The following is a 26,533-nucleotide window of genomic DNA, read 5'->3' as shown; positions in this document are numbered from 1 at the left end:
CCTACAGTGTGGGGGGTAACTTGTTTTTAGACCAAGGAGCCCATCTGTAGTAGCTGCCACATATTGATGCTCACTCCTCAAAGGCTACCTAGAGCACCTCTCCTTGCAAAACACCCCTTATCTTATTGTTAACTTATCACTGTCTTTGCACCCTGACTCCCCCACAATGCATCTTCTTTTTTCCTTCGGTTGTTCAAATTCCTGGCGCATTTTTCTGCCTATAACTTGTTATCTTCTCAGTTCTAAGGCAACCTTAGCATTAGCTTGTCGAAATCTAGCCTTCCTTTCTTGGCATGTTGTTGATTTTTATTTTATTTTTTTTGGCAAGCAAGTTTGAGTAAGGAGCATCTCCTGGGTACATTTCTCTCCGCCCCTGTATGTTTGCCTTAATTGCATCTTAAACTCCCCCTTGCCTTCCCACTTTCTCCTAGAGCACCTCAGAGCAGTTGTATGCGCATTAGAGCGGCTTACATAACATTCAGCTAAAACAAGGCAGCCCCTGCCTACAAGCTTACAATCTAAAAGGCACAACACAAAAGGAGAAATTCTTAGGGGAAGCGGGAGGGGTGGGAGAGGAATCTAATCTCAGGTCCTAAGTAGGTGCTCTTTTAATCCATTGGTGGTACTGAGGCACAGCGCGGGGATCCTGCCAGTAAAAGGCCAAGGGAGGCGATTCTTGCCAATTTCTGCTGCAGCCTCTCATGCTGCCTTAGGCGGGAAGAGTTCCCCAATCCAGAGGGGATTTCTGGGGAGTACAAAGCCCAATAGGCTGAAGAGGGAGTTGGGGGTGATCACCTTCTGCATGCAGCAGGCCAACTAGGATCCAAGACATTGCCTTATTACGCCATTTGTCCTCACAACAATCCTGCAAGGTAGGTTCTCACTAGGCCGTGAGACAGAGAGGGTACAGCTAATCCTACCTAACCCAGTGGGAATTTGAATCTGGTCTCTGGTGTATCCCTACTAGAAACATAGAAGAGTTGGAAGGGGCCTAGAGGATCATCTAGTCCAACCCCCTGCAATGGAGGAATTTTCCAAAGCTCAGTGGTAGAGCATCTTCCTGTGGGACGTAAAAGGTCTCAGGTTCAGCATCTTCAAACAGGCCTGCCTGAAATCCAGGGGAGCTGCTGCAGGTCTGTGTTGGCAGTACTAAGCTAGATGCGCTCATGGCCTGGTTTTCCAACTGCTCTTTCTAAGGCAGGCTGAATGCGGCAATTAATTTGGAGTGGGGGAAATTCCACAGGGACTCTCTCCCATTTTTTTCTGGATGAGAGGCGGGGTCAGGTGGATTGAACTGGTGATCCTGCCGATTGCCTGCCCCTCCCGTTATCAGGGCAATTGTCAATTAATGATTAATCAGAACGCTGGGCACAGGGAAGCATTCAGAAGGAGCAAGCTGACCCCCATGGCAGGACGTGAGTGGGGCTGTCCTGGGTGGGCAGATTTTGGGAGCCGGGGGGGGGGGAAGAAATGACAGTGATGGGAAGGGAACAGTTCCTAAGCCAGGCAACGAAAATAAGAATCCAGGAGCAAATACTATATGTAGGGTGGATGAGAATTAGTGGGATTTATTTCCTGGCTTCCCAAAGGCATAGAAGAGAGAGAGAAGCCTGGAATATGGCAACAGGGCGCACTGTCACCTTCACCCCAAATACTTCACTAAAGAAATTGAGGTCTCAGGAGGGTCCTCTAAGTCCCCTCGGCAGACACCTTGGTTGTCTCTTGTTTGAACTGTTTTCTCCTCTTTGCTGTTTCAACCTCTCACCTCGATCCCCTCTCCTCTGTCCAGCAGTCTGCTGCCAAAGCCCTCTGGCCTCTGGGATCAAAGGGACGCTCCTCTCTCAATCCTGTCTGCTTCCCAAATCCGAACAAAGACTCCTTGTTCTTGCCTTGGGTTCTTAACCATTGCACCACATACGGGCGCATTGATGCTGGTGCATCCTTTCCTGTGAACTTTTTCCTGCAGCATCACCACCATCTACCACCCAAAGGTCTCTTCCTTCCTCAAATGTTGCAAAAAAAACCCCCAAAAAACCACGCTTTCTCCCTTGCTAACTCATAAGCTTGCCATTGCTTCTCCACATTTGCACGATGTTGTTGCCTCTCTCACTCCTTCCACATCCTATGAGGCAAGTGCATGGACATAGCGAGGGGGGGCAGGGGAGGCAGCTCCCCCGCCCCCAAAAATATAAAATCAAGTAAATAAATAAAAACACTTTAACTAAAAGTATGAACAATCAGACTATTTGAAACTGAAATGCTCGCTGAGGTCACGTGGATGATGTTGCAGCGCATTCTAGCGAGGCAATTGGCGAACTGACCAATCGCGTTGCAGGTCGCTCGGTTCTGGAACAGGGCAGGTGGGTGTGTCCGGCCACCACCACCACCCCGCAACATAAATCCTGGCTATGCGGGTGGCGCTGTGGGTTAAACCACAGAGCCTAGGGCTTGCTGATCAGAAGGTTGGCGGTTCGAATCCCTGCAACGGGGTGAGCTCCCATTGCTCTGTCCCAGCTCCTGCCAACCTAGCAGTTCGAAAGCATGTCAAAGTGCAAGTAGATAAATAGGTACCGCTCTGGCGGGAAGGTAAACGGCGCTTCCATGCGCTGCTCTGGTTCGCCAGAAGCAGCTTAGTCATGCTGGCCACATGACCCGGAAGCTGTATGCCGGCTCCCTCAGCCAATAAAGCGAGATTAGCGCACAACCCCAGAGTCGGTCACAACTGGACCTAATGGTCAGGGGTCCCTTTACCTTTACCTTTATGCTCATGGACCAGTTTCTTCTCTAGCACAGTGAATTGTCAGTTCCATTGCTACCCGTCCCCCCCCCCCAATGGTGGGCTTTTGTCCATTTACTGTATTTATTTTCCCCGATTTGAACTATAAAATTGTGATTTTCTTGAGACAAATGAGAGTACTCCTAAACATTTTTTCAGGGGGAGGGGAAAGCACTGGTATAATGGGGAGGGGCTAAACCATTTATATGCCCCCCCCTCCTTGAGGAGCTTGGAAGAAAGGAGGGATTTAATAATCTTTTGTAAGTCTTTCCTTAGTTGTTGTTGTTTTTGCAAGCAGTGTATACATTTTATGAAATATATAATATAATGGCCATCAGTCACAGATACTTCTGAGATTCCTGCATTTCAGGGGGTTGGACTAGATTAAAGTTACCAGATTTGACCCTTCCTACTCTACAATTCTACAGTTCTGTGATAATATAATATATTCTTGCCATTATTCTCTTTCTGTTAAGAGAATATTCTCTTTAGGAGACTCGGGTACAAATCCTTCCTCAGCCATGAAGCCATGAAGCCATGATTCTCTTCCTCTCCTGCCCTCCCTCTCAGTGTTCTTGGGAGGACGAACTCTTGGGGGTGGAGGGCAAAAAAAGGGGGGAGATAAAAATTGGGGTAAATAAATGAGCCACTGCTTTCTTACCTGCTCCCACAGCAGCAGAAACTTCGCCTCGCCCGAGGATGCGGAAGTTCTGGGAAGAACATTCGCAAAACACCTCTGTGCAGGAAATGATGCTGGACTCGGGGGCCCAGCAACTCACACAGGAAGACACCCCAGAGATCCTTACCCTCTTGCCTTGCCTGAAAGGACAGGACGTGCTGGAACTGGGAGCAGGCATAGGGTGAGGACCCTACTTCTCAAATCCTGTTGTTTCATTTCCAGCAGAACCAGCTCTACCATTAGGCAGAGGGAGGCAGCTGCCTCAGCCAGCAGATAGGGAGAGTCCTTTGCCTCAGGCGGCCAACTGTCATGGGAGGACCTTGATTTCACCACCACTACCCCAAGAAAACCCAAACAACTGACAGCAGATTGCCTGCCTGAAGGTTTTGCCCCCAGTGCTTGCTGGCTATGCTGTTCACTAGGAAGAGGGGGGGGAGCATTTTGTACATGTTCAGAGGCATTCAGAGCTGGCCTAAGATCATTTGTGGCTTCAGGAGAAGGATAGTCCACACCCAATTTACATGCTTACACTGAAACCAACCAGAGAATCTTATTGAAGTACAGGTGAGGGGGCATTGTCCTCCTGCACACCCAATGATGGCAAACAGCTTAGGGGTCTTAGCTGCCAAGTCTCCCATTTTTCGCAGGAAACCCCGTTTTTAAAGCCGTTTCCCACTGTTATCCCGAATGGCGAAATATCCCGTAATTCCCCCGGATTTTCAAAGCAGCTCCTGCCGGCCAGGGAGGCTCCTTCTGCACATGTCTGGACATGGGCAGAACTGATTTCAGGTGCCACTCTGCCCATGTCTGGGCACCGGAAATCGGGCAGAGCGGCACCAGAAGTCACTTCTACGCATGTCTGGTGCCGCACCACTGCTGATCCCGGATTTTTCTTACCGGGAGTTGGAGGGTATGTTAGGGGGTGCAGGGCAGGCTGCAGAGCACACCCGTCTTGTGGGAGGAAAATAGAATCTCTGTGATCCACATGTGTATAATGAAAGAATCGGCTGGGTGCCTGGATTCAAAACGTGAGGCTAAACTCATTCTCCAGCAGGAGAGGGGCCCCGGTAGCAGAGTGTAAATTCACAAAAGCAAGCAGTAGAATAGCGTTAGGAATACAGGCTGTTAGAACCTTTTATCCCATTTAGCCCACTTGTATACAGTGCCCCTCTCTTTTTACCACTCTTGCATTGAACAGACCACACATTGTTAAGTAGGTTTAAAAAAATTTTACTTACAAAACATTTCAAAGGTCAGATTCATGCGTTCATCCAAGTAGCAGCAAGGAGAACACAGGCAGAAAACTCTTGGGTAGAAAATACAGAAAGATCACTTCAAACCTGTGCTCTCAGCTTAGAGCTTGCTTAGACGCATCTTGCTTGATCAGTTACATGGCGCTGAGAGAGAGCAAACAGGAAGAGAAGGCTTTACTACCTCATCAGAGAGGAGGGGGCGTGAACTAACAGATTCTAGGAATCTTATTCTGTGGTCTTAACCCCTTCATGCACTAACTAGCATTCATGCATAGTTATGCTTGACTGCAATTTCCTACATGCCTTTGTTCTCCGACACTGCTGCTACCCCCCTCATATGACAACTGTGGCAGCTGCTTCACTCTAATGCAAAAGATGGGGGAAGCTTTTTCTAGCTTGAGGGCCACATTCCCTTCTAAACAACATTCCAAGGGCCACATCCCTGTGCTGGGCAGGGCCCTTGGGAAGAATCCCAGCAGATAGAGAGCTCTGGGGGGCCACATTTGGCCCCCCAGGCCTGAAGTTCTCCACCTCTTGGAAGCAGCTGGAAACTGCTATGTCGAATCCAGCAACTTTGCACATCCTAGAGCTCCTTTCCTTGTGCTCAACCCTGGGGGAACTCCAAATGGCCTGGAAAATGCGCTGCCGACGCAATGAGGCAGAAGCAAGCCCTCCGATGTTTATTGCCCATTTCAGGTACGAGGGGAAGGGTAGAGGAGAAATGTGCTTGTTGGGTTTGAGGCCTAAGACCTCCCTCTCCCTGCTTGTCCGTCAGCCGGTTCACAGCAGCTCTCGCGAAGCAGGCGCACCATGTCACAGCTGTGGATTTCATGGAGAGCTTCCTGGCGCACAACCGGCAAGAGAACGGACACCAGCCAAACGTGGCTTTCCTACAGGCCGATGTTACCAGCCTGCAGTTGCCAAGCCAGAGGTAGGAGCAGATTTTATTGGTGATTTTAATGGTGATTTATTACACCTTTCCCTCTCTTGGGGGAGTCTTGTGAGCCAAATGGAAAGAGCTGGTGGGCCCATGGGGTGAAGGACCTCCCACCCTGAAGGTCTCTAGACATCCTGAGCTTCAGACGCAATGGTCCAGTGCTGGGGTGACGAGTCAATAATCACACCAGGGTGGAAAAAAAGAAGAGATTTATTCAGACTGGAGTAAAAAGGCACAGGGAACCAAGTTCCAAACACTGCTCATCTTTTTGCACAATTTATACAGTTAACTCCGTACATCAATACTTGCTATGCTTCTATTGTCATTTAGCGCAAGCGATCCCCATGGCAACCTAAAACTACTTATTTTTTGTCTTATCTCATCTTGCAAAGCCAGCAGTTACAGCTTCTTGGTACACAGGTCTAGGGCATGGGCAGGCAAACTAAGGCCCGGGGGCTGGATCTGGCCCATTGCCTTCTTTATAAATCCGACCCGCGGACGGTCCAGGAATCAGCATGTTTTTACATGAGTAGAATGTGTGCTTTTATTTAAAATGCCTTTCCGGGTTATTTGTGGGGCATAGGAATTCGTTCATTTTTTTTTTCAAAATATAGTCCGGCCCCGCACAAGGTCTGAGGGACAGTGGACCGGCCCCCTGCTGAAAAAGTTTGCTGACCCCTGGGTTAGGAGGTGATGGGACGTCTGGCAACTTTCGCTTAGTTTGCTGGTCAGTACATTTCTGAGGGAAGTGGAAGGGCAAGAGTTAAATTTGTATGTGATGGGGTGTCAGGGTACTATCAGCTTGGGGCCAGCTTTCTGCTGACTATATTCGTAATGTTACATACCACTCAACAGTCCCGATTTAAGCAGGACATCCCGGAATCACAGAAGCCAATCCTGGCTTCTGATTGGATCCTGGAATGTCCTTTTTTTTTTTTTGGTCTGGCGCTCTAGTGCGTGTTAGCTGGCTTGCGCCAGAGCACCAGAACAAAAACTGCTCATTTTTTGGTCATGCAGGAACAAAAAGCGAGCATCTTTTGGTCTTGCGCCCTTGAGCATGCGCGAGAGCTCAGAACCAAAAAAGAAAAAAGAAACGTCCCAGTTTTGGTCCCCGGGATGTCGGAGGGTATGGTGTTCTTTTGAGGTGGAAAAGTTACAGAGGAGGCTAACCGCAGAGAAGGCCAACGTTCTGTTTGTCTAGATCCGAGTTAAGGCCTATTATCCGAGGCAAAATGGACTCTCTCTGGTTCTCCTTCATACGTGCTCCCATCAACACAGCCTTTTAGCTGGAGTCGGTCAGGGCCTTCACGGGCATGGACCAGGCAAGCAAGGAGCAGGCCTTGCAGGATTCACAGTGATTTCTCTCTTCTTCTTTTAAAAAAAGTATTTATGCTTTTCAGGTTTATACATTTCACTAATTTTACAAACATTTTAACATTTCAAAACTTGACTTCCTTCCCCCTCTTCCTGCAGTCCCTTAAATTTATTTTTAATATCTTCTGCATATCCAAATTAATTTAATTTGCTCATTTATTCATCTACTTTAAATATATACTCTTACGAAACTGCAGGTTATTACAATAACCCTGACAATGTTTGCAATCTGTTTACAATCTGTAAAGATCCAATAAACCATTTCCATTCTTTTATTTAAAAAGTTTGTTATCTTAATTTCTTATTTTTGCCATTTCTGCATATTCCATAAGTTTTTTGTATCCATTCTTCCTTTGCTGGGACTTCTGCTTCGTTCTATTTTGGGGCGAGTAATATTCTTGCTACTATATATGAATAAGCTTCTACACAGTTTAGGACCTTAGGTAGTTCTGTCCCTATAATTCCCAAAAGAAAAGCTTCTGGGTTTGTTTGTTTTTATACAAATGCTATTTTAAACATCCTTTTCAATTCATTATATATCATCTCCCAGTAAGCTTTAGCCTTTCTCTCTTCTCCTCCCCCTGTAGCTTCGACCTCATCTTCTCCAACTGGCTTTTCATGTACCTGTCAGATACCGAAGTGAGTGACGTGGCCCAGCAGATGCTTCTCTGGCTGCGCCCAGGAGGGCAACTTTTCTTCCGGGAATCCTGCTTCTACCAATCTGGTCAGTAGTTCCAATAGGTTAGGGGGCAGAGTAGAGGAGACCAGTTCTCAAGAGACCCTGGAAGATGCAGAAGTGGAGTTGACATTCAGTGGGCGGTGCAGTTAAGAAATGCCCCTGTAGCAGAATTAATGTTTGAGGCTGAAGGAAATCTTCACGCAGCGGTGGGAAAACAAAGGGTGTTTATTGCTAGCAATGATGGCTCAGTGGGATCACTCGCCAAAAGCTGAACAAGCCCAAAAGGTTGGGGCCTGCTTAATATAGTTGTTGTTGTTGTTGTTGTTGTTGTTGTTGTTGTTGTTGTCGTTTAGTCGTGTCCGACTGTTCGTGACCCCATGGACCAGAGCACGTCAGGCACTCCTGTCTTGCACTGCCTCCCGCAGTTTGGTCAAACTCATGTTCGTAGCTTCGAGAACACTGTCCAACCATCTCGTCCTCTGTCGTCCCCTCCTCCTTGTGCCCTCCATCTTTCCCAACATCAGGGTCTTTTCCAGGGAGCCTTCTCTTCTCATGAGGTGGCCAAAGTGTTGGAGCCTCAGCTTCACGATCTGTCCTTCCAGTGAGCACTCAGGGCTGATTTCCTTCAGAATGGATAGGTTTGATCTTCTTGCAGTCCATGGGACTCTCAAGAGTCTCCTCCAGCACCATAGCTGTTATCTATTAAGCAATACGTAGGCATAAACCTCCTCCAATCTAAGGTCACAACACAATGCTAATTATACCATGTATGGTCTTTCCTTCATTACCTATTCATTAGGCAAGGAAACAAAGGACTCTCTTGTCAAATGTAGACACTTAGGAATGTTGTTTACAACCTTGTTTACAAGCTGCTTCTAGCACAAGATAAGGCACAAGGCCTCTAGCCTGGCTAGTTAGCTGAGCTTATACCCGTGTTTCTCCGAAAATAAGACACCGTCTTATATTTATTTTTCCTCAAAAAACCACACTATGGCTTATTTTCAGGGGATGTCTTATTTTTTCCTCCTCCTCCTGCCACGGCCGGCATTGTTGCTGCGCCTATCACTATGTCTTATTTTCAGGGTATGGCTTATATTCCTTGAATACTTAAAAATCCTGCTACGGCTTATTTTATGGCTACATCTTATTTTTGGAGAAACAGGGTAGGTCTCTATGTGCATCACCCCATCACTGAGCAAGGGCCTCTCCCCAACCACTTTGCCCAGTCCTGAACTTTGAATCCATTGCAGAGGTTAGTTCCAGTACTGGATTTACGTATAAGCTAAATGAGCTATAGCTTAGGCCCCCCCACTCCCTTGTGGGGGCCCCAAAAAAATTTAAAGGAAAAAAACACCACTGGATGTATATTTCCAAAATATAAGATCAAAAAACGAAATAAAACCTACATACAGCAACAGTGTTTTGTGTTGTGTAGGCTCATATGATGTAAGAAATGGGCCCCGCCTGCTAGCCTGCTCCCTAAAATATCACTGGTTTGCTCATTTCTATATACAGTATAGGGTGCCTACATTCTGCACGGACTGGTTGCAGGGCAACATGTGCAAATGGCTTTAGATACCTATTAGGTCAGGCTTCCTCAACCTCGGCCCTCCAGATGTTTTGAGACTACAATTCTCATCAACCCTGACCACTGGTTCTGCTAGCTAGGGATCATGGGAGTTGCAGGCCAAAAACACCTGGAGGGCCGAGGTTGAGGAAGCCTGTATTAGGTCCATAAATTACCATATAGCATATATTCAACACAACACAAAAAACAAGCGCCAGATGGGTGGGGTATAAATAATAAATTGTTGTTGTTGTTGACAAAGGACAGCTGGGCAAATAATAATAATAATAATAATAATAATAATAATAATAATAATAATAATAATAATATATTATTTATACCCCACCCATCTGGCTGGGTTTCCACCATACAGGACCCCATTACCTTCAGTAGCTTAGGGCCTCATCAAACCTAAATCCGGCCTTGGTTGGTTGCCAAGCATCAAGCTCCCAATCCTATTAGCATCTTTTCCCCGCAGGAGACCACCCAAGGGCCTTCAACCCCACTCTTTATCGAACGCCTGCAGAATACAATCACCTCTTCACTTCAGCCCATCAGACGTGCGGGGACGAGCTCTATGGATTTGAGATAGTCATGTCCCGATCGGTGCAAACTTACATCAAGGTAACCGTCTCTTCCCTTCCTGCCTTCCGCCTTTTAAGCTGCTCGGCACATGCGGAGGAGCACAGGAGCATGTGCAGAGGGCCTTCCGCGCCACCACAGCCACCCCTGCATAGGACATCATCGGGCAGCGATGGCGTCTGGTGCCTGTTGGAACTGGTGGGATGGGAAGCAGAGGAGGCCCATAGCAGGTGGAGGCAGCACCCACGGCAGGCGAGAGCCAGCTGGTTTTAATTCTGCCTCCACCCTGTTGAGTTCTACAAGAGCAGCAACATTGAGACTCAGGAGAAGGAAGCCGGCAGGCAGTGACAGTCCCTGGACATGATGGAAGTAAGGAGGCAAAGAGGTAGGGAGCTGGCTGAGGGCAGGCTAAGGTTTTGGGGGCAATACCCTGCTTGCCCAACGATAGGGCAGGTCCTCCAAATCGAAGGGCGTGGCTTCCAGCACTTCCCTTTTTTACAATTAATTTTTATTTAGTTTCATTTTTAAAAATATAAATTAGCATCAAATTTAATACATAATTGAAAAGTTGACTTCCAACCCTTCTTTCGCGGTGTTGTTGTTCCCACCCTTCTACGCTGCCTTATGCTTATTATTTATTCCACAGTACTTTTGTTACTAAGGGACGCGGGTGGCGCTGTGGGTTAAACCACAGAGCCTAGGGCTTGCCGATCAGAAGCTTGGCGGTTCGAATCCCCGTGACGGGGTGAGCTCCCATTGCTCGGTCCCTGCTGCTGCCCACCTAGCAGTTCAAAATCACGTCAAAGTGCAAGTAGATAAATAGGTACCGCTATAGCGGGAAGGTAAACGGCGTTTCCGTGTGCTGCTCTGGTTCGCCAGAAGCGGCTTAGTCCTGCTGGCCACATGACCTGGAAGCTGTACACCGGCTCCCTCGGCCAATAACGCGAGATGAGCGCCGCAACAGAGTCGGTCACGACTGGACCTAATGGTCAGGGGTCCCTTTACCTTTACCTTACTTTTGTTACTATTATTTTTAATATTCCATCCACTGCTCAGAATTTAATCCTTCCCAGCACTTCACTTCTTAGGCCCCAGGCTCTACCCTGGCGGCTTTGGTCAGGGGCTCCCGCAGTTTGCCAGGATCTTGGGGACTAGAAACTTGTTTAAAAATTCAAAAAGCGAAAATGGGATGATGAGGATGCCTGTTTCTGGCTTACGCTCCTTTTTGCAGAGGAAGCAAAACCGCAACCAGGTGTGCTGGCTTCTCCAGAAAGTCCCCCGAAACCCCGATGCCACCTGGGGATACGACACCTTCCAGAAGTTTCTGGACAGCGAGCAGTATGCCACCCGCAACATCCGTCGCTACGAATGGGTCTTTGGGCCTGGGTTCGTCAGCACCGGAGGCCTCACGACCACCAAGGTATCTGGAGCTGGGGAAGGAAGTGGCAGGCAGGTCCAACCAAGACCTCGGGCTTTGGGGAAACAGGCTAAAGATGCCAGAAATTATTAACGTAGGAGAACAGGTTCTCTCAATTTGGTGCCTTCCAGACTTTTTGCACTACAACTCCCATTGTCCTTCACCACTGGTCATGTGGGCTGGGCCTGGTGGGAGCTGGACTCTTAGCAACATCCTGAGGGCACCAGGTTGGGGAAGTCCGCGGAGTTACTTGCCAAGGGCATCAGATGCTGGGGGGAAATTATATTAATAGAAACCACAGAATTGTAGAGTTGGAAGGCATCCTAAAGATCATCTAGTCCAACTCCCTGCAATGCAGGAATACGCAGCTGTTCCATACGGGGATCGAACCTGCAACCTTGGCCTTATCAGCAGCATGCTCTAACCAACTATATTAGGAAATTATAAGAACATTCCCTTCGAAATATGCTCAACATTCCCTTCAAAATAAAGTACAGTGGTACCTCGACTTACGAAGATGATCCGTTCCACGGCGTTCTTCATAAGTCGAGTCTTCGGTTGTTGAAGTGCCCGTTCTGCGCATGCGCGAAGCGCAATTTCACGCTTCTGTGCATGCGCCAACTGCGCCCGGTGCTTCTGCGCAGGCGCAGAACGTGCGCAGGGCAAAAAGACTTTGAGGTTTGTCTCGACTTCGGAAGTCGAAACCTTCGGAAGTCGAGTCGTTCGGATGTCGAGGTATGACTGTAAGTTTCTAGTCCACATGGTCTTGAATAAAGGACTGGCTTATATAGGAAGCTGTCTTATACTGAGTCAGACCATTGGTCAGTGCAGCTGAGCACTATCTACATTGGCTGGCGGTGGCTTTCCAGAGTTTGAGGCAGGGGTCTCTCTTACCCCTACTTGGGATTGAACCTGGGAGCTCCTGCTGCGCACAAGCCCATGCTTTCCCACTCAGCTAGTGCCTTTGCTCTCCTGCCAGAGACCCACCTACCCCTTCCCCATCTATCTACAGGAGCTGTTACGTATGCTGGATTTGAAAAAGGGCCAACAAGTGCTGGATGTTGGCTGCGGACTCGGCGGGGGTGACTTCTACATGGCTAAGGTAAACCATCTCCCATTCCCAGAATGTACATTATAAAACTCAAAGCATTAAACCTCTGGACCACCACATTTTAATTAAACCTAAAAGAAAATAAGTTCACGGACAGCCTATGACTATGGTCCTGTCTTTGAGCTATCATCTAGCCTTGAGGTGGCCTGATTCTCTTTCCTTTCCTCCCCAGGAGTTTGGCGTGGAAGTCCTGGGCATGGATCTTTCCCACAACATGGTGGAGTTGGCTTTGGAGCGAGCGCAAAAGGAGACTGGATCCCTGGTAATGATGAGGGGAAAGGGAGAGGGAACCAGAAGAAGCTGCCTTATTATACTAATTACACCTGTTTCAGGTCCACCTGACTAATAAGGGGCTCTCTGATGTTTCAGGTAGGATGGACATTCCCAGCCCTACCTGGCGATGCTAGGGATTGAACCTGGGACCTTCTGTATGCAAGGCTGATGTTCCACCACTGCGCTACAGCCCTTCTGAATTAATTAATGAAAGCGAATTAAAGGGGACGGGACGCGGGTAGTGCTGTGGATTAAACCACAGAGCCTAGGGCTTGCTGATCAGAAGCTCGGTGGTTTGAATCCCCACGACGGGGTGAGCTCCCGTTGCTCTGTCCCACCTCCTGCCAACCTAGCAGTTCAAAAGCACATCAAAGTGCAAGTAGATAAATAGGTACCACTCCGGCGGGAAGGTAAACACCGTTTCCATGTGCTGCTCTGGTTTGCCAGAAGCGGCTTTGTCATGCTGGCCACATGACCCAGAAGCTGTACGCTGGCTCTCTCGGCCAATAACGCGAGATGAGTGCTACAACCCCAGAGTCAGTCACGACTGGACCTAATGGTCAGGGGTCCCTTTACCTTTAAAGGGGCATCTACTGTAGCAAACTGGCTCAATCTCATTTCTGCAAATTCATATTATGCTGATAAAGCTGATTTGGTGCTTTGGGGCAACAAAGAGATGGGAAGAGATACGTTTTTGTTTGCATTTAAATGAGAAACTGCCCAACTTGCACTTCTCAAATCGATACCCAAACTAGAATACGGCTATCCTTCACAATGCTCACTTCTCTGAGTTTTGAGTTGCAGTTCTCCAAGCAAAAACTATGTACAAGCATGCACATATCAGTAGCAAGTGTGGATAGGATGCAAATATTCATGCAAGCAACAAATATATTTTATATTAATTACGTGCAAAAATATGTACAAAACTGAATGAAAAATGTGTTTATTAGGAAGAGACTTGCACTAAAATACTGATGAATTTTCATCAATATTTTTTAATGTTTTAAAATATTCTCAAATTACGGATTTTTTTAAAAAAATTCACAAATTGATACAGAATTCATCAAGACTTTAAATTGTTTTTTAAACAATCACAAATTGCTATGGAAATGCGGAGAATTGAATTTTTAAAATTGGAAGAATGAGAAACGGAGATGAACTGAAATTAACAGATTCCTTCATCCCTAACTGCTTCCCTTCCCCCAAACTGGACTTTTTGCAATAAGGAAAGTTACAGGGAAAAGCACTGTAAAGTGTGGGATAATGCTAGCTTCGAAGAAACTTCACTTAACCTCCCCGAAAGCAGAACAGAAATGAATGCTCATTCAGTAGCCAATAGTGTTGAATCTCCCTGCAAAGATATCAGGATAAACAGGTCATCTGGAAGCAGCTAAGCAATTGAAGGCTGTGTATACACCATACATTTAAAAGCACATCACTCCCCGCTGCCGCAAAAAAACAAATAAATCTGTGAACTGTAGTTTGTTAAGGGTGCTGGGAATAGTAGCTCTGTGAGGGCTAAACAGAAATTCCCAGGATTCAGGGGAGCGGGGGCTAAAAATGTATGATGTGTAGCTCTCTGAGTCAGCCGTCTAAAAGGGCAGAGCTCCTGTTCATTTCATGGGAGCTTGGGTGAAAACACTTCCTAGGTCAGGGGTGTCCAAACTTTTTCAAAAAAGGGCCAGATTTGATGAAGTGAACGTGCATGAGAGCTGACCAGAGTTGTTGAGCTTTTTTCAGGATTGAAGTTGTTGACCTTCTTTTGCAATTTCACCCCAGGAGATTAACTGCCACAGGGGCCGGATGTAACCGACCGGATTAGGCCACCGGGCCAGACTTGCCTGTCCTAGGTGGATCAGCTGCAATGTTATTTAGTAGGAGAGACTGCTGTTTGGATTTCACTCTTAATCTTTCTTGTGCCGGCTCTGCTGCTAGGTACAGTTTGAAATTGGCAATGCCACGAGAAGGACGTTCCCAGAGAACACCTTTGATGTCATCTACAGCCGGGACACCCTCCTGCATGTGCCAGGCAAGAGTGCTCTCTTTGCAAAGTTCTTGGTGAGTGTCCTGCCTCTTAACGTGCAGAAAAACACGACCAATTCAGCCTGGCGTCATAGGGTGCAGCCCTCTGGCGGAATCCAAAAGCTGTGCTTTCCCCCAGTGCCCTAAAATGAAGCAGCGCTCAGAGTATGTGGGAAACAGCATTACTTTATTTTATCAATGCCCTTAACAAGCGTTTTGTGCCCAATGGGTTTGGTAGGGCTAGCCTTGCCATACGTCTGGAAAAACCCTGACACGTCGTAGTTTTTGGGTATAAAAATGGTGTGAGGGGGGGGGGAACCTGGATGTATGGCAATGCAATGGAAAAAACAGCAGAAAGAGCTCCCAAAGCTCAACCATTTTGGGTTCTTCCTTTAAAAAAAAAAGTCTCACCAAATTTGCAGGTGCTAGGAATTTTGCTTTTTGAGGGCAGAAGGCAGGGAGGCTGACATTAGGTGGCGATAGAGCCATTCACATTCTGGTTTTGCCCCTATCTTCCTTCCTGCTGAGTTCTGTGAGGAAACACACACAAACAGGAAGCAACCTTTGGTGTAAACAAAACAGAGGGCTTATTCACACTTCCGCTTTTCCAGCTGCTTCCCCCAGGTAAAACTGCTCTTTAGTGTTCAGTTGGAGCAAACAGCAATCCATATTTTCCCCAGATTGACGTTTGTTCCAATTTAGCACTAAAGAGCGAGTTTTCCCCAGGCAAGGAACAGGGCAAGGGGGAAACCACTCTGACTTGTGCTTTCCAGGCACACCTCAGACACGTCATCAGCACCTTTTGTCGTGCTAATGCCTCTCTCCCAGGTGAGACCTTAGCTTGGAAAGAAAGCTTAGTCTATATTTTTCCACTGGCCTCCAATCTTCCCTTCAGTACTCCAAGCAATCAAAATCCTACCATTTACCAACTTCTAGTGTTTCCCTAGAAGTCTATAACAACATGCTGTGAACCTCCCTGAGATCTCAAATCTTACCCAGTCATCTCTCTGTCTCCTCTCTAGTCGTGGCTGAAGCCAGGCGGGCAGCTTCTCATCTCTGATTATTGCTGTGGGCCTCGCCCCTGGTCGAAAGCCTTCATGGAGTACGTCAGACGGAGGGGCTACAGCCTTCTCACGCCTTGGAAATATGGCCAGGTATGGGGGGGTATTTGTGAACAGGGCAGTCTTGAGCAGGCCGCGCGCCCTGGTGCTGAGGGGCGGAGATCACTCCAGCGCCCCCACCCTTGTAGGGCGCAGCATGGTTTCCGCGTGGCCTGGCACACCGCGCCACCGGGGGTCTACCTAGAGCCGGCCCTGTTTGTGAAATAAGGCAGGCAAGTAAGAAGGTCATAAAGGTAAAGGGACCCCTGACCGTTAGGTCCAGTCGTGGACGACTCTGGGGTTGCGGCACTCATCTCACGTTATTGGCCGAGGGAGGCGGCGTACAGCTTCCAGGTCATGTGGCCAGCATGACTAAGCCGCTTCTGGCAAACCAGAGCAGCGCACGGAAACGCCGTTTACCTTCCCGCTGGAGCGGTCCCTATTTATCTACTTGCACTTTGAGGTGCTTTTGAATTGCTAGGTTGGCAGGAGCAGGGACCAAGCAACCGGAGCTCACCCCGTCGTGGGGATTCAAATGGCCGACCTTCTGATTGGCAAGCCCTAGGCTCTGTGGTTTAAACCACAGCGCCACCCGCGTCGTAGCATGTGTTTTATTTAGCTCAAGGCTGCGTACCCTATTTGTAGCCCCAAAATGTAGCTTTTCTCAATCCAGAATCATTCATGGTCGTCCTCAACGTGCTGCTTTCAATCTAGGGCAGGGCAGGGGTTTTCAACCTTTTTGAGTGGAAGGCTCCCTTGAGCAACTACATCCTTTCTGCAGCACCCCTGTGGGGCTCAGGAGCCCAGTTATGTCACCCCTTGCCTGCAGAGCCTGCAGCCTCTCACCCTTTTTCGAACACCCTCCTTTGTGAAGGCTTCTCTCAGCCTCCTCTCTTCTCCCCTTTCCTTGGGAGTCCTCTGGCCAGCCGCTGCTGACACCCCGGTCTCAGAACTGCTCCCCACACCCCGGCCCCAAAGAGAGGTGCCTCCTCACGCTGCCCCACAGAGGGGCCTGGGAATTGTCTGTCCATTCCCAACAGCAAGGGCTGGAGGACTGGATGGCTGGGCTCCCTCACCTGCTTGCTTGCTTGCTCTGAGGCCGCCTCAGCTCCAGGCAACCAGCACCCCTTGGCCAGCCCTAGAGGCACCATTCGCCTGGGGAGCTTATAGCCAGGGCTGCTGCGATAAACAGCTGTGCAAGCCTTTGGGAGGCAGAGACACAAGAGGGCATCAGAGGGAGGGAGGGAAAGAAAGAGGGGCAGAGGCCAGTGTTGCCTGCGGCACCCCTGAGCCCCATTCAAGGCACCCTAGGGTGCCACGGCACACTGGTTGAAAACCACTGCTGTAGGGAATGCGATCGTATAAACAGGCCAGGCTCCAGAAAGGCCGGGTGGGGTAGGGGGTGGGAGCCATTGATTCTGGCAGAGCTGAATTCAGAAAGGTCCCTCACCCATCATCATCATCATTGCCAACACCTTCCAGGTGCTGCAGGAGGCTGGGTTCAGGCAGGTCCAGGCGTTGGACTATACAGGACGGATGCTGTCTGCCTTGACTCAAGAGCTGCAAGAGCTGGAAAGAAGTCAGCAGCAATTTGTCCAGGTGGGTCGGCAGATTGGAGATGGAGCAGCCTAGAGCTGAGCTTATCTCTCTCCCTGTGTGGCCACACACACACCTCTGTTGAGAACTGATGGACTTGGACCACAGGCAGGAATAGCCTGTCCTGTTTCGTCGCCCCTCTGCCAAAGCCTCGCTTACCAGGGTCACACGGCTTTGGCTTCCAGCTTCTGGGGAGATCTCGCCGAAACAGGGGCGTAGCCAGGATCAAAACTAGGGGGGGGGCAAGCCATGGTCGTTCAGGGGCGGGGCCAAGGCACAGAAGGGGAGGGGCCACAAAGTGGGCGGGGCTAAAGGGCCAACGGGCCTGATGACATCGTGGCGGTGGCAGCAGCGGCCACCTTGTGCTTCTGGGGCTGGTAGCGTTGGCGGCTACCCTGCTTGGCTGGAGAGGACGGGAGGGTCGGGCAGGCGAGAGGGGGTGGCAGGGCGGGCGAGGGCGAGGCAAGACATGGCCGCAGCCACGACGGCTCCGAGGCGTTGCTGCATATCAGCATAATATTTCAACCATGGTTCAAGCCCCACCTTAGGGAAAAAATCCTGCATTGCAGGGGGTTGGACTAGATGACCCTTGTGGTCCCTTCCGACTACAATTCTATGATTCTATTGATATATTACCATAGCATATGCATCATTCTGCTTTCTTGAATTGTCCTACTCCTAGGCATAGCATCTAACTCCTAGAGGCCTAGGTGCCCCCCCCCAATTACTGGTAAATACCGTATTTGAAAGAGTCATCCCCCCATGTTGATGGGCTTTCTATGTGGGGCTTATCTGCCCCCCCCCCCGTATTTTATTAAGGATGGAAGAGGGAGGGAAGGAAGGAAGAAATAGAGAGAGGGATAACTCATATTTGTGGGTGCCTCTGGGTGACGCTGTGATGCTGAAACTCTGCATGTACAGGAGCCTTGTAAGCAGCTTTCTCTCTGCTTGATTTACAGCAGGCACGTCCTACAGGTAGATTGTGATCTACCAGTAGATCACTGGATGTCTGTGGTAGATCACTGGTAGGTCACTGGCACCCCTAAAAAAAGCTCACCCAAAATTTTCCTCCTCCCTCAAAAAAGTTGAACTATGACCTGAAGCCCTAAACAAAAATGGGCCTCCCTCCTAAAAGAAGCTCAACAAGTTTGACCTAAACCCCAAAAAACAGGGCTTCCCTTCCTTTAAAAAAAAACTCAACAGCTTTGACCTGAACCCCCCAAAAGGGGGTAGATCACCCCCAGTTTTAAACTCTGAGTAGATCAGAGTCTCTTGGGAGGTGGCCACCCCTGATTTACAGTATACAGATGCAGGAGGAGGGGCAGACTGGAACACCAATGCTTTTTATAAACATCACTGTGTCTGTCAAAGCTACAGCTCCCCCCTTTCTTATTCACTTCTTTTTAGCCTTGCAGAGCCACCTTATTCAAATTGAATCCTCTGAGTCTGCACCCTCATTAAATCGCCAATAGAACTCTTAATGCTCCCGAATGCTCATTAACAACTGCCACTTAAGAACAATAGGGTGAAATGGTCAGCTATCGAATCTTGCCTGGGGATATATGCTCCATTGTCTTAACTGCTTAACTACTGGTAGCCACTTTCCTTTATTTATTTGATGTGTTTTTGTTACTGCTGTGTCCCCCCCCCCCCCAGCAAGCAGAGACTTAGCTGCTCTTGCTAAAGCAAAGCCCTTTCCACTTCAGTTTTTGGAGGGGAAAAGTGCTGGTTATGGTCTGTAAAATACATTAATTTTTTTGCTTCTAGGGGGGGCAGCTGCCCCCTTCTGCCCCCCCTGCCTACGCCCATGCGCCGAAACCTGGAAGCCGGAATCGCTTCTCCGGTGGCATGGAAAAAGCAAGCAGAAGCAGTGGTACCGGTAAGATGTTGCCGGAAGGTGCCTCTGCCGCTTCTCACTTTCTGGTGGCAGCAGATGAGAATCACCTTGGGATTCCGCCACCCGAGGCAGCTGCTTCAGTCTGCCTCATGGGTGGGCTGGCCCTGACCAATGACAGCACCACGAAAACAAATATTGGGAAAGAGCAAGGGCATTTCAGAGGATTGGGCAAGCAATTGAAAAGGGCCAAAGTACCGTAGAACCAGTGTCCAGGGCTGGGGTAGGATCTGTCCTTTTTATCATGTTGCATTATCCTATATAATAATGTCCAAGTTGTCCCTGCGTCCAGTTGTCCCGTGTGTCCCTGGGGTACTGCGCATGTACCCCAGAGACACAGGGATTGGACGGAGGGACAACGGCCAACCGCCACTCCGCCAACCGCCGTTCCGAAGCCCAGTCTCATGCTGGAGGTGCGTGGCGAGGCGGCGGGGGAAAGAAGCGCTCCCCCCGGCAGCCTTGCCGCGCACCTCCGGCATGGGACGGCGCTTCCTCGGCCGAAGTGGCAGCGGGCGCCGAGGGAAGCCGGCTTTGGCTTGGCGGCGGCGGGAAGAAGAGGAGGAATTCCTCCTCTTTTTCCCACCGCCGCCAAGCCAGTCCCCAAGCCGAAGTGCGGCGCGGTGGGGGCTTTTCGCTGTTTGACTTCCCGGAGTGAAGGGGGAGGCAAACGGCAAAAAGCACCCGCCGCACCGCACTTCGGCTCGGGGACTGGCTTGGCGGCGGCGGGAAGAAGGGGAGGAATTCCTCCCCTTCTTCCCGCCGCCGCCAAGCCAGTCTCCGAGCCAAAGTATGGCGCGGCGGGTTTTTTCGCCGTTTGCCTCCCCCTGGGGGGAAGGCAAACGGCGAAAAAACCCCACTGCGGACTGGCTTGGCGGTGGCGGGAAGAAGGGGAGGAATTCCTCCCCTTCTTCCCGCCACCGCCAAGCCAGTCCCGGAGCCGAATTGCGGCGTGGCGGGGGCTTTTTGCCGTTTGCCTCCCCCTTAGCTCGGGGAAGGCAAACGGCGAAACCCCCCCCCCCCGCGCCGCAATTCGGCTCTGTCCCCCGCGCGCTTTAGTTTGGGAAGCAGGCAGGGAGACGCAACAGCCCGGGAAGCTGTGGGCTGTTGCGTCTCCCTGCCTGCTTCCCCGAGCCGTAGCGCATCGGGGGACAGCCGAAGATCGGCGGGCGCTGTTTGCCGGGGTTGACAAACCCCGGCAAGCGGCGCCCGCCGATCTTCCTGTGACAGGCAGTGGGGAATGCAGGCAGGCAAGAGAGCAAGCGCCTGCCTGCCTTCCCCGCCGCCAGTCCCCCGGTGCTTCGTGCAGCGCTGCTGGGTGCCGACCCGGCAGGCCGCTTCCTTGATCTGGAGCATGCATTCTAGCGCCCGTTTATTTAATTCGGCCTCTTTCTGTGGCGGCGGCGGCACGTGGGGGGGGGGGCGGCTAGCCCCTCCCACAGCCGCCGCTTCGTTGGGGCGCTCCGCTGAGCCCAGTTGGGAAGCGGGCGCCCAGAAGAAGGCCGCAATTCGGCCTCTTTCTGTGGCGGTGGCGCGTGGGGGGGCGGCTAGCCCCTCCCACAGCCGCCGCTTCGGCGGGGCTGCACACCCGTTCCTCTTTGCTTTGCACACTAAAAAACAATAAAATCTGTTCTAGCGCCCGTTTATTTTAACGGGCTGAATTCCACTAGTGGTAATATATATTACTAGTGTCTTCAGCCCGTTAAATAAACGGGCGCTAGAATGCATGCCGGCTCCTCGATCCGGTGCTCCGCGCAGCGCTGATCAGCGCCGACCCGGCAGGCCGCCAGATCAAGGAAGCGGCCTGCCGGGTCGGCACCCAGCAGCGCTGCACGAAGCAGCATGAGACTGGGCTTCGGAACGGCGGTTGGCGGAGCGGCGGTTGGCCGTTGTCCCTCCGTCCAATCCCTGTGTCTCTGGGGTACATGCGCAGTACCCCAGGGACACACGGGACAACTGGACGCAGGGACAACTTGGACATTATTATATAGGATTATATATTATATACCGTATCTTTATTTTAAAAAGGACAGAGGTCTGTTATAACAGAGGTTCCCCCCCAAAAAAAGCAGAGATGGCAAGAGGAAACCCCCCGAGCAAAAGAACATTTCCCATTATATACCTTTAGTTGTACATGTAAGTGGATGGAGTGAAAAAGGGCGGGAAGGGGAGATTAACATTTTCAGTACTTGTGAGCTCTTAAAAGATTAACATTTTTTCAATAGACAGAATACTTGTGAATCTTCTGAAGATGGTACCCTCATTACAGCGATGTCTTGGAATTTCTCAGTTGTCAATATGTAAATTCAAGTATCGTTGGTGAATGGTTTGGTGGGAGGAGATATTAAAATGAAGTCCTGTCTATCCTGTTTTACTATGTAACTTATTAATTTAACAAAGTTCTTAGTTTGCCTTTTCCTGGGTAGCCTGGCCATTCCTTTGAGATGGAAATCACTTTAATTCTTGAGACAATGAGAAAGTTCCTTCACCACCACCCCCTTCTCTCCTTGCAGAGAAACATTTGGTCGTTTTTGGGAGAATCAAAATGGTTTTCAGGCCTGTCTTCCTGTACTGTTTGCTTGGTACATTTATGAACATTTATTATATATATGACCTCAAAATTCTTACAACAATGGCTACTCATAGTAAATAATACTGTGGTGTTCATCTTTGGCTGAGGTGAGGCAGGATTTGTCCTTTTTATCAAAATGCAGGATAAGCACTTTTAGAATATGATGTTTTAAGCTTTAGAACTTCTCTCTCTCTTTTTTTTACAGTTGTAAGTCGCTTCAAGACCTTTTATGAGCAACAAATAGGTGTAATTAATTATAATAATACTTTTTTTAAAAAAGCAGTAGGTAGAAGCTCCAGGCAAGCAGATTTCAGACAAACATTATGCAAAACTTCCAAGGGAGTGCAGAGCTGGCAGTATAAATATTACCTCTGCACCATGAGGACATTTACAATTCCTTCTTGTTCTCTGTTTATTTTTTACATCATTTATATAGTGCATAATCATAGCATTTCTGAGCAGCGTAAATAGAAACAACCCATGCAGTGATAGGGATGGAGGGGAACAACATGATTCAGTTTGAATATAAAGACAAACCTACCTAATTTGCACTAACCGGAAGAATATGTGAACTGAAACAGAGCTATTATTGGAAATTTGCACTTCTCTAGATTTTGCAAAGCAGTTTCTAACCAAGGAATATGTGCAAAAATGCAAAAATGAAGGTAATTGAAAGTAAGCATAAAAATGCATTTTGAGGGGAAATATAAATATATGGGGAAAGACGCTTTGCGAAAATGCATTCATTAGGCAAAAATACTTAAGAAAATGTGTATATTGGGAGAAATTTGGACAGAAATGCTGGTGGATTTTCACAAGGACTTTAAAAATAAGTCCCCAAACTGATGTGTAAATGGGAACAACTGAACTTATGCTTGGAAAAAATGAGAAACTGGAAGAAACCTCAATTGACAGATCTGTCCCCTCCCTAGAGAGAGAGAACAAAACAATAACTTTCACCCCACCAGGGACTGTGAGTGACTCTCCTCTTTCTTCTCTGCCTAGGAATTCTCAGAGAGTGAGTTTGAGTCCTTGGCCTCTGGATGGAGGGAGAAGCTGCAGCGCTGTGAGGATGGGGACCAGCGCTGGGGGGTCTTCTATGCCCTGAAGCCACAGTAGCTGCCGCCTCCCCTGCTCCTCCAACAGTCTGGGGCAGTGAATTCCTGTCCAGGTCCAGGAGCTTCCTGGCCCAGCAAGCTTTTAATAGCATTTACTTGTGTTTTCTCCCTACTGCTGCCTGGTCAGGTTTCAAGCCTGGATCCACTGCAAGAGTTTGTAAGAAACTGCGCCTTCCAGTCTGGATTTTTGCTGGCCTTTCAGTCAGATTACTTGGCTTTGCGCTATTCCAGGTCTGGCTGGAAGTGTGGAAGGATTTCTCTCTCTCTCTCTTCCCTCCTTCTTTCCTTTCTTTCTCTCTTACTGGAATGATCCCCCTTCTCTCTCCGCATCTCTGTTCCATCAGTTTATGTTATTAAAAACTTATTACATTTTCTTTATTTCCATGTTTATACCACATTCGTGGAGAACCTCTGTGAATATGTGTGGAAACTGCCTTGCAGTATACAAAATGTAAAATGTACATCTCTCGCTCCAACCATTTTTACCGCTCAGGCCTCAATCTCCAAGCGGCCCCAGGGCATTTCCCCAGAAGGCAATGTGGCCCTCAGGCTCCCAGTTTAGTTATTTGTTTATTTTCTGATTTGCCACAATATTCTGGGAAAATAGAAACGGTGGCAGCAAATTGCTGCCACCCAGATAAACTCTCCTATCACTAGGGGGAGGTGAAAGTACATCCCCACCATTGGAGTACCAGAAGTTCCTCATTCCTTGTATACACCAATAGCAAAACTCCTCCTCCTTCTGTCACCCCCAAGAAGGAAGTACTGGCAGGATTACAGAGACCCAAAGTTTGGAGAAGTCCAAAAGAATCTCTAAGGAAATCACTCATTTCTGCAGACACCCTCAAACCTCTGTGTCTCCTCTATCAAGAGTCATTTTCCTGCAAAACCATGCTGTTAGGAAAACCCACCCAGGTTGTCACGTTGAAGTCCTATAAACCCACCAGCAGGGAGCAACACCTCTCCATCTGATCAATAAATCAGTGCCGTGCTGCCACAGTCATACAGTACTTGGAAACGCCAGAACATCTCTGAAACTCGTGGTTCATGCCACCTGCCTGAGAGCTGATGGGTCCCAATGCTGGGGAGAGGGCTGAACCTGGAGGGAACTGTGGGCTGGTACCGGCTGAGCTCTCTATCCTGGACCATACTGTTCAAAGGGTCTGGGGTGTGGGTGGGTCTGTGGATGCTACAGCCTCCAATATTTCTCCGATGAAATAGGGACGTCCCCTTCCATAATGATAATTTCACTATTTATACCCCACATGTGTTATTGGGTGGTGCCAGCCACTCTGGGCAGCTTTCAACATATCTAAAAAAACATATTAAAACATTAAACTTTTTTAAAAACAAACAAACAAACCCTCCCCTATACAGGATTGCCTTCAGATGGCTCGGGGGTTGGATAACTCCGTACCCTCCAAGATAGGGATCAGAAGGTCGGCGGTTCGAATCCCCGTGACGGAGTGAGCTCCCATTGCTCGGTCCCAGCTCCTGCCAACCTAGCAGTTCGAAACCACATCAAAGCGCAAGTAGATAAATAGGTACTGCTACAGCGGGAAGGTAAACGGCGTTTCCGTGCGCTGCTCTGGTTTGCCAGAAGCGGCTTTGTCACGCTGACCACATGACCTAGAAGCTGTACGCCGAGACTCTCGGCCAATAACGTGAGATGAGCGCCGCAACCCCAGAGTCGGTCGCGACTGGACCTAATGGTCAGGGGTCCCTTTACCTTTACCTTTAAGGGAAAGTAGAACATTCCAGGTTCAAATCAGAAACCGAAACGGCTTCTCTAAATCACGGCCGTCCCTGGAAAATAAGGGTACTTGGAGGGTCTGGGGTGGCTGCTTTAGTTGAGATTCTTGTATTGCAGGGGGTTGGACTAGTCACTAGATGACCCAAGGGGGAAACCTTCCAACTACAATACTATAATTCTTTGCTGCTTTGCATATTGTAGAGTATTGTTGTTGTTTTTAACAACCACTATGTGAAACGAAGCTGGGTAGACAAATGATGGCAACTTTCATATACTAATATTTGGAGACAGGCCATAGTTCAGAGGTGGAGTGCCTGCTTTGTATGCAGAGCTTTCTGGTTCATTTCCTGGTGCCCTTTCCAAAACCCTGAACAGCCACTGCCAGTCAGTGTAAGTAACACTGAGCTAGATGAACCAAAGGCCGTAAGCAAGTACTTTCTTGTTCCCCTGTCCCTCTGACTGGATTTGTTAGCATACAACTATGAGGAAGAAGCGCTCTCTTGGTAACTCTGTGAGCTGCTTCGCCATGGACAACACATTTTTGTAGAGGCTTGTAAGATGCAATATTTTATTTGGAGGAAATGGCAGGAATCAGCGCAGAGGCCATATCTACTGAACAACCAAGACATTCCCCTTTTTTATATTCTTTATTGAAAGATTTAAAAGTACATAATTGCAAGTGCACAGTGTTAGATAAGAGACAAAAGAAGAAGAAAAGGTAGGACCCATGTAGAAAACAAACAAACAAAAAAGTTATTGTGGTTAACCAGACCTTAACCTAATACAGTACAGGTATTTATAAAAATGAATTCCAAATATTGAATTTGTCCATGGCAAGTCTACGTTTACCGTAGGATGATCTAAGTCATGTAGCTGCTGGAGATGTAACAAGGATAACGCTTCACTAAAACAGGGGTCAGCAACCTTTTCCAGCAGTGGGCCGGTCCACTGTCCCTCAGACCATGTAGTGGGCCGGACTATATTTTGGGGGGGGGGGAAATTATGAACGCATTCCTATGCCCCACAAATAACCCAGAGATGCATTTTAAATAAAAGGACACATTCTACTTGTTGTGACGTGGGGTTTGTGATTTCAGCTCCCTTGACATAATATGCTGGAGGCAGTTCTCTAGTAACAGTTCTTTATTAAAGTGAACAAGACTGAAGACTGAGGAGAGCAAAGCTACATTTATAGGGACAGGGGACTAGCTAGAAAGGGATACATTTTGGAGGGAACAATATCAGGCAATCACAGTGCTGCCTTTTGGAGGGAACCAATAAGACAGAGGATCCAAATACAGTAGCTGTACCCTCTAGAACCAAAAGGCAGTTACTTTATCCTAATGCAATTACAGACAATAATAATCCTATATAATAATGTCCATGTTGTCCCTGCGTCCAGATGTCCCGTGTGTCCCTGGGTCACTGCGCATGTGCCCCAGGGATACAGGGATTGGACAGCAGAGACTGCGCGCGCGCACTCTCCCCCCACTCTGCCTCCTCCAACCGCCGCTCCCGCCGGGGTGGAGGCCGGCGAAGGCCTCCTCACAACCCTCCCTGGCCGTGAGGAGCGGCGGTTGGAGGAGGCGGGGGGGGGAGAGTGCGCGCGTCCTTCCTGTCGGCGGCTGGGGGAGAGGAAGGAAGGAGGAGAAAGCGCCGCTTTCTCCTCCTCCGTTCCTGTCCCCCTGCCGCCGACAGCAAGGACGGGTCCCAGGGTTCGGAGAAGCGCTGCGCAAGCGCTTCTCCGAACCCTGGAATGTCTGCTTCCTGTCGGCGGCTGCGGGAGAGGAACGGAGAAGGAGAAAGCAGCGCTTTCTCCTCCTCCGTTCCTGT

At 49.0% G+C, this 26,533-nt stretch overlaps 1 protein-coding gene across 2 annotated transcripts; it reads left to right on the top strand.

Moving 5' to 3' along the window:
* Positions 1-748: 748 nt before the first annotated feature.
* Positions 749-23,320, top strand: LOC118075874 (uncharacterized). 2 transcript variants are annotated; one of them, XM_088659976.1, is made up of 12 exons: positions 749-872; positions 3,450-3,636; positions 5,484-5,639; positions 7,607-7,743; positions 9,744-9,889; positions 11,079-11,267; positions 12,277-12,366; positions 12,548-12,637; positions 14,584-14,706; positions 15,693-15,824; positions 17,253-17,369; positions 22,835-23,320. In XM_088659976.1, the coding sequence occupies exons 2-12, from the start codon at positions 3,476-3,478 to the stop codon at positions 22,946-22,948; spliced, it is 1,455 nt and encodes a 484-aa protein (XP_088516102.1). In that variant the 5' UTR covers positions 749-872; positions 3,450-3,475; the 3' UTR covers positions 22,949-23,320. The 2 variants fall into 2 exon arrangements, with proteins under 2 accessions (XP_088516102.1, XP_034954128.3); XM_035098237.3 differs by lacking the exon at positions 749-872 and adding an exon at positions 1,162-1,415.
* Positions 23,321-26,533: the final 3,213 nt, after the last annotated feature.

The sequence above is a fragment of the Zootoca vivipara genome, chromosome 16 (assembly GCF_965207765.1).
Source record: "Zootoca vivipara chromosome 16, rZooViv2.hap1.1, whole genome shotgun sequence".
Classification (NCBI taxonomy): domain Eukaryota; kingdom Metazoa; phylum Chordata; class Lepidosauria; order Squamata; family Lacertidae; genus Zootoca; species Zootoca vivipara.
This window is presented reverse-complemented; position numbering and strand designations above follow the sequence as displayed.